The following is an 8,563-nucleotide window of genomic DNA, read 5'->3' on the forward strand; positions in this document are numbered from 1 at the left end:
ACTGACCCAATAGTTAAGGTAGTTTTATGTAATTTACCCTTAATTTTAAGAGTTCAAAAGAAACTAAATAGGTGGAAAGTCAATTCTCTTTGAAGAGCTAGTAATCTAAGTTTAATTAAACCTAATTTACAAGTGTTCGTTTAAGATGTTCGAGTCGCTCTGTATTGTAGCGGATCAATTTCAACCCCCTTGTATTGTACATTAACTTTAATGTTTCAATCATCTGATTTTTTTTTTTTTTTTAACAAACGATATTATTTATACTAAGAGGGAGAAGGGGTAGGCTATGTCTCACAATAAGCTAGCAATATTGTGGTTCAAATTTACCTTTAACATGTATCGAATCTAAGATCTCTCACTTACAACATCTATAATCCTCACAAAACCCTCTAATTGTAGAAACTTTCTCCATGATAAGCTCAGTACTTGGGAGTGGGCCAATTTGCTAGGCTTGAGACTTAGCATTCAGTTGTGGGCCGACAGAATCATTGAAGTTGAGATGGGTTTGTGCCATTTGGACCCAGAGAGAGAGAGAGAGAGAGAGAGAGAGAGAGAGAGAGAGAGAGAGAGAGAGAGCAATTAGCCATTTTAGACATATTTTGACAATTTGCTGCACTTTTGATTAGACTTATAAAAGTTGCTCACCAGATCAATTTTGGCTGAGAAAAATTAAAATTGTCATTCACTGATAAAAACTACTAAAAACGCAACAACACTTAACGGCACTCTCAGATCCATTCTTCGATCCTTCGTCTTGACTAATCAAATTTAGGGTGGAGAAGAACATATGAAAACGCCATAAAAATAACTTAGTTGTGTTGTTGTTGTTTGAGTGATGGTTCAACTTCGAAAAGGGAAAGTATCGTTGAGCGTTGTTATGTTTTTTCCCCTTTCTGATTAACGAATGACAATATTGACTTTTCACAGCCAAAATTGATAAAAGAGCAAATTTTCAAAAAGTGTGATCAAAGTGCAATAAATTGTCAAAATATGTTTAAACCGGGTAATTGCCCTGAAAAATGAAAATCAGATTGATGACATTTGGATTCTTAATGAAAGGGTGAAATTGAAAGTTAATCATCAGACTCCATAGTCTTCACCGCATAGGAGCACAGCTCATCGTTCGTTTTCGTACGCAAAGAATAAAAACGAACTTTTCCAACCGTGATGAGCAGCATCAAGCAGACGTGTACGTGTGAGATTAAAAGTTTCCGCCATGGAAACCAAACCGAAGTATAAATATGTAGTCCAGCGGAAGTTGGTTGGGGAAACGCGCATTCCTTTCTCATCGTCTTCCTGCAACTTACTGTGAGTCATTTTCTTAGTCATTATCGCTTTCAATTTCTTTTGGGGATTTCGATTCGAAACCCTAGATTTTGTATCACTGCTATCAACGGGTACTTTGATTTTTGTTTTTTGGGAATTTTGTTTTTAATTTTGTTTTAGAGAAATGCTCTTCTCTCTGTTTGCGTATTAATTTGTTCTGGTAAGCTTTGAGTTCGTGCATAATTGATCGGTCATCATTGTTTATGTGTTTTATTTTATATGGTTGATTACGAAATTGGGGTTTATTTAGTTGAGCTGACCTGAATATTTTGATATTTGAATTTTGAACTATGAATTTGCCCCTTTTTATCTGAATTTTATGCATTTCCATGGAAAGGAAACAGTGAGCAAAGGAAAATTTGAGTAAAAGAATGCAGTGTTACACACTGATGACATGTCTCTGTCCGCGAATCGTTGTTGTTCACTTTTTTGATTGATTGTTGTATCCAATCTTATACCTACTAGAAGATGGAGTCTATGTTTGTGTGTACATGTGATTGCAATTTCTGGTGTATTGTGTGTAAGGAAACTCGACTGTGACTCCGGTGGAGTATTGTTGTGATTACGATTACACTAGTTTAAGGGTTTAGAATGAATATGATTTTGGTGATTGATGAGTGTTTTTTTTTTGGGGGGATCAATTAAGAATGGGTTTCTTCTCTGCGTGCAGTTAAACATGGAAACCAAACTCAAGTCTGTAACAGCGATGCTCTTTCTGTGCTTCCTCTTGTTTCCGTTGGTTTTTTGCGAGTCCAACGATGGGTTGCTCCGGATTGGGCTCAAAAAGAGGAAATTGGATCAAAATAACAGGGTTGCTGCCCAGATTGATTCCAAGGAAGGAGAGTCTCTGAGAGCTGCACTCCAAAAGTATCGTCTGGGTGGAAACTTGGCTGATTCTCAGGACATTGATATTGTGTCTCTCAAGAATTACATGGATGCTCAATACTTTGGCGAGGTTGGTATTGGCACTCCCCCTCAGAAGTTCACTGTGATATTTGATACTGGTAGTGCAAATTTGTGGGTGCCTTCGTCTAAGTGTTATTTCTCGGTGAGTTTCGTTGCTTTAGTTTCTATATCTTTTGTATGGTATTTATAGTATAATTTCCTCTCTTTGTGCTGCTACGTAGGAGACAATGTAATTATTTTGAGTATGAGTGCAGATTGCATGCTATTTACATCCAAAATACAAGTCAAGCAGTTCCAGCACCTACAACAAAAATGGTTTGTTTCTTCAGCATGATTGTTATTTTTATTTTATTGTTGTTAGTCCATGCGTCATATACCCATTGGTGGAATATTCCCATTGATTAACAGAGAGATCATTCTGGTGTCTTCCATTATGCAGGTAAGCCTGCAGCCATCCAGTATGGAACTGGAGCTATTTCTGGGTTCTTCAGTGAAGATCATGTAACAGTTGGTGATCTTGTGGTTAAAGATCAGGTTAGTTTAGCATTAGTCATACATATTCAACTTCGTGTTGGTGGTTTGTCCTTACTAACACAGGCAGTATGTTTCAGGAATTTATTGAGGCAACCAAGGAACCTGGCGTCACATTCGTGGTAGCCAAATTTGATGGCATACTTGGACTTGGATTTCAAGAGATTTCAGTTGGAAATGCTGTACCTGTGTGGTATGTTGTGTCTCCTATGCTGTTATTCTGAGTTTCTGCTTTGTTTAGTTCTGAAGGTTGTGTGTCATTGACTCCCAAGGAAAGTTCATGGCACAGGAATTTCAGGTTTCATTTTCCAAGAATTCTAACTTTAGGATTTCTGCAGGTATAACATGGTCAATCAGGGTCTTCTGAAGGAACCAGTTTTCTCATTCTGGTTTAATCGTAATGCTGACGAAGAAGAAGGAGGTGAAATTGTTTTTGGTGGAGTGGATCCCAATCACTACAAGGGAGAGCACACGTATGTTCCTGTTACACAGAAAGGCTATTGGCAGGTTGGTGTCTGATTGTTCATTGTGTGATAAATATCAAGTTCGTGAAAAAGTTCTAATATTATCCACTTTATTGCTCTTGTTGACAGTTTGACATGGGTGATGTTATGATTGATGGTCAAACTACTGGTAAATGAAAAATATTTTATGTTTGCTTTCTTCTTTCTTACACATGATATTTTGTTTAGTATGATGTTATTGACTTCTAGTCTGATGTAATCATAACTACGGCAGGATTTTGTGCTAGTGGCTGTTCGGCTATTGCTGATTCTGGAACTTCTTTGTTGGTTGGCCCAACGGTGTGTATTTGTGTATTCTTATGTGTTTTTTTTAGTTCTGAAGTCAAACATTCTCTGTTTACTTCTCTTAATTAGATGGTTCAGAATTTATCAAGGGTGGCCTTGATGCATGTCCTATAAGAGAAATTCTGTTCATTTTTTCTACTCTTATTCTTTTGCACATCATAATATGGAAATGGTTTCCTCTTCTTTCTTCTTTTTCTAACGATATTGTCAATTGTGGTTTTCTCATCAATCCACGCAAATTTTATTTTCTAATTATTCTATTTTATTGTGGAAACATACGGGGTCCTTGGATTTTGAGCTGGTACTTCAGCAGTTATTGCTTTCCTATTGATTGATTATTCTTTAGACAAGGAAAATGAATTATTTTCATTAACATTTGGTTGTAACTTTGAGTTCAACGCGCATGTGGAATGTTTATGTGTTTATTGTTTGTCTTTATTATTTGTTGTTCCTTGTTTTCATTTACAGACTATTATTACTGAACTCAATCATGCCATTGGAGCCTCTGGCATTGTAAGTCAAGAATGCAAGACTGTAGTTGCAGAATATGGGGAAACCATAATTGAGAGAATTTTAGCAAAGGTACAATTTTCATGCTCCCATGGTTACGTAAAGTTGATCAACCACTTGGTTTTGCGAACTCTAAGAGATTTTTAAACCTACTACTTGTTGATTTCTATGTAACTGTATTTACTACTTTTATTTTGGCAGGATCAACCAGCGAAAATCTGCTCTCAGATTGGTTTGTGCTCATTTGATGGGACTCATGGTGTTAGGTTAGACTCAATTTGCTTTCTGAGGCACATGGTAGAAATATGTTTGCTTTGAACTACAATGACATGGCTAACTTATTAATTATTATACATGTATATGTTTCTGCAATCATATTTTCTATATGTTTATTTATTGTATTTTCAATGCACTCTATTTATATATGTTTTGCAAATGTGACTGGTCAGTATCGGAATCAAGAGTGTTGTGGAGAACACTCACAAGGTATCTGGTGACTTATCTGATGCAACGTGTTCTGCTTGTGAGATGACGGTTGTTTGGATGCAAAACCAGCTCAAGCAGAATCAGACACAGGAGCGAATTCTTGACTATGTGAATCAGGTGAAGTTACCCTTTCATCTGATATGTTTCTGTAGGTTGCTGTTTTTTGGCTTGCTTGTGATCTGGTTTGTAATTGCAGCTCTGTGATCGGTTGCCTAGCCCAATGGGAGAATCTGCAGTTGATTGTGCCGGTTTGTCATCCATGCCCAGTGTTTCCTTCACTATCGGTGGAAGAACATTTGATCTCACCCCTGAACAGGTGCCGTATAATGTTTAGTTGACAATTTTGGTTTTTGTTTGACTGCATATCTTGTGTTATCTCTTCCAGCCATTGGCCTGTCTTTACATGCAAAGCGTCAACAGTGGCTTAGTTGAGCATTACTAATGTATTTCTTTTTTCTTTTTTTTGATGGAAACCAGTACGTGCTCAAAGTAGGTGAGGGAGATGCAGCACAATGCATTAGTGGATTTACTGCTTTGGATGTCCCACCTCCCCGCGGACCTCTCTGGTACAATCTATATTCTATTTAGATTTTACGATCATCTGTTTTTTGTTTTCATCGGTGCTTGAAGATCGTTGTGGTTGTAGATCCTTTTGTTTCTCCAGTCAGATTTGTGAAGTTTGTGGGTTAATTGGTGATCCTTTTGTCTTGTTGGCTAGAGAGCAACTCGAAAGCCCTGACTAATGTTTTGTTTTTGCTACAGGATCTTGGGTGATGTATTCATGGGTCGCTACCATACCGTGTTTGACTATGGCAATGAGAGAATTGGGTTTGCAGAAGCTGCATAGATAAATATTAGTTTCTCATGTTCAGTTTGTGCTCGTCTCTTATTCCTACTTTAACATTGCGGATTTTCACAATATCCTATCCAGTACTGGTAGTAATCTCTGGATCATAACCTGCATGTAAATATTTCAGCGTCGAGCCTTTATCCGATGTATTTTCGACGCTGAACTTAAAACTGAGGAAATGGATGGTTTCCGGCGGTGTTTTCGAATGCAATACATTTGATCGACGGTTTTGTATGCTTACGTTTGTGATGTCTTATTGTTAGTCGAATGGGGAACTCAATTTCCGGCCCTGTAATTTACTGATTGCTCAAGATTATATAGATGAACGCAGTTAGACCGGAAATATTCGTTATCCCTGGAATTAATCCGGTGGTAGAGCGGGGCTTGGTTAAGTTCCTCGGGAAGCATGGGTCTTATGTTCGACTCCTGATGCGACAGATTATATTTAATAAGGTATGCATCTACTAGCCAAGTTATGAAAGCGTCAAGTTCATGGATTGGGATTGATTAGGGCAGGGAGTGGAAAACCACTTTAAACCATGACGGTTGAGATGATCCTATTTTCTCATAATAGCTCTTCCACCCCTTTCAAATCCCCCCCATGGGGGGTAGTAGATTAAATCGCCTCCCCCCTCCAGCTAATCCATTGGGCTACAGGTGACCCCGGTTGCCCATCTAGGCCAAAATCGACTAGTCCAATCATACGTCACAATTAAAAAATTGTAAAAAATTAATTAAAAAGACAAAAATTATAAAAATGAATTAAAAATACAAAATATATAAATAATTTTTAATTTTTAATTTTTTTTGCTATAAATACCTAACCATGTTCTTCCACCTTATTCTACATCTCAAATATTTTCAAATACTTTCAACCAATCTTATATTATTATCCAAAATTAAAAATAAATTTATCTTTTATTATTTTATAAATTATAATTTAATACAAATAGCCTGGGCTATTCAGCTTAGACCATCTTTAACTCTTAGGCTAAAACCTAAAATTTTTAACTTAAAAAATTTAGGTTTTAACTCAGAAATATTTTTTTTCCTCCAACCCTTATGGGTTAAATTTTTTGCCCGATATTGTTAAATAATAAATTTAGGATACTTTTTTTTCTTAAAGTAACTTTAAAAAAAAAAATTATGTAGACTATCATAATTTAATTTTATGAACATTTTAACCTAAAATATTTAGATTCCGCTAACTATTGAAAAATCACTAAACCGACATCATGAAACTCATGGAACACTACAAAAGAATATGAAACACATAATTTTTTATATATATAAAATTACTTTAGCTATTGGATTTAAATTTGGAACGTTAAATTTTTTTTTTTTTTTTTTTTTTTACCGTTGAATTTGATAAAATTAAATCTTAACCGTTGGATTCAATGAATTTATAAATATAAAACTAAAAAAAAAAATATACATATATGGTGGGCCAGCCCCACTAACCCAGGGGGGAATTCTAGGCCAAATTTGCCCCAAGGATTGGATCAAGTTGGGGTAAGTTTAGAACCTAAAATTTGAGTTTTACTCCAAGGGTTGGAGTAGGTCTTAGGGGTCTAGACACACTTGGCTAGTTACTGTTCACTAAAGGCAGTTATTGTTCACTTAGGGGATTGAAGTGCCTATTGCCTACGGACTCTCTAGAGGTGGAAGTGCTCTAAGAGACAAGATCGCTTGTGGAGTCCATTTTGTAATGTAGTTTAATTAAGGGGACTTCTAACTGCAATTTGGATCGTTTTATCTCATATGCAGGTTCCAGACACACTATGTCTAATATTAATTATTGAAATACATCACGATATGAGCTTCTCAAGAAATTCACATTTCTTGCTAAAAAAATGGGAATAGTTCATTATAATCTATGGGTTGCGAATGTGACTAAAATTCGAATGGAGATTGAATGGGAGTAGAATTTCACATGGGATGTCTGAATTTCGAGGAGTATGTAGTGAAGGCAATACAACAAGGCCAAAGCCTCAGAGCATTCATTTCATTTGTAGTTGTAAATGTGACATCATCACATGGTAACCTTTGTTCATACAGCTATCTAGCAGACGTCATTGCTAAAGTAGTGAATATTTGGTTGCTTCCAGACCACGCAAATATGTGACAAAGATGCACTCTCTTATTATATAGTTGATCATGTAAAAGCAACTTTAATTTGGATTGATTTAAAAGAATGAGGCTCTTTCTACTATACATCAGCGTCCGGTATATTGCAGTTTAGAAGTTTGGATGCACTTGTTATTTAAAATTTTTAGCACATATTCAGTCGTTAAATTCAACAATGTATGTCATTGCTGTAGTTCAGAATTTTCAAAAAATGAGACGTGATTGATATGTTGAATTATAGAGTTAGAGCTTATGAGGAATTTTTTGTGATGTGAAGGTGCATATTTTTTTTAACAAATGATATTATTTATATTAAAAGGAAAGGAGGTGGCTTAGCCTCACAATGGCCTAATAATAGAGTGGTTCAAATTCACATTTGGCGAGAATTGAACCTAAGACCTCTCACTTACACACGAAGAGGAATATCATTAAACTGTAGTATTAAGTGGCATGTGAAGGTGCATATTAAATGTGAATTTTGAAGGAATAGGGATGTACCTATTAAATTTCATTGATTCTTCAATGCACATTCAACCATTAAATTCAACAATATAAGTCATCGATGTATTGTGAATGCAGCTTAAAGCATGTACGTTAATTTTGCCTAACATCGAGGTGTAGTCAAGATTCAAATGAGCAAAAAAGCCAGAGATATCCAATGTGGGTTTGGGCGGTTGGTCCCTTTCTTCACAAGCTGACTGGTACAGAAAAAAGGTCAAAAGAAGACAGGTAAAGTTGGGAAGACAGTTTGGTAATGTGGCTCTCTCTCTCTCTCTGTCTGCCATAGCTGTAAAGCAGATAAGGTTTCAATGCTTTGGCCCTCAGTCTTGTCTATGCACCGACAGAACGGATCAATTCTTTGATTTCCGTTCTTCGCGATGTGATACCAATTTATGCCACTTTGTTGCACCAAGAATAATTAGGAGGAGGATGGAATCATCCAACATTGAAATTTGATTAGTCCAACGGTTAAACAATTTCTGATTTTTTTGATATTTTTAGCATAAATGATCTTTAA

At 36.1% G+C, this 8,563-nt stretch overlaps 1 protein-coding gene across 1 annotated transcript; it reads left to right on the forward strand.

Annotated features, from left to right (window-relative positions):
- Positions 1-1,167: 1,167 nt before the first annotated feature.
- Positions 1,168-5,652, forward strand: LOC137715271 (aspartic proteinase A1-like). Its single transcript, XM_068454535.1, has 14 exons — positions 1,168-1,308; positions 1,997-2,374; positions 2,487-2,547; positions 2,672-2,766; positions 2,844-2,956; positions 3,102-3,270; positions 3,357-3,396; positions 3,502-3,566; positions 4,041-4,154; positions 4,284-4,348; positions 4,532-4,685; positions 4,765-4,884; positions 5,046-5,134; positions 5,331-5,652. The coding sequence occupies exons 2-14, from the start codon at positions 2,003-2,005 to the stop codon at positions 5,413-5,415; spliced, it is 1,542 nt and encodes a 513-aa protein (XP_068310636.1). The 5' UTR covers positions 1,168-1,308; positions 1,997-2,002; the 3' UTR covers positions 5,416-5,652.
- The last annotated feature ends 2,911 nt before the right edge of the window (positions 5,653-8,563 follow it).

Source organism: Pyrus communis, chromosome 14 (assembly GCF_963583255.1).
Source record: "Pyrus communis chromosome 14, drPyrComm1.1, whole genome shotgun sequence".
NCBI classification, from domain to species: domain Eukaryota; kingdom Viridiplantae; phylum Streptophyta; class Magnoliopsida; order Rosales; family Rosaceae; genus Pyrus; species Pyrus communis.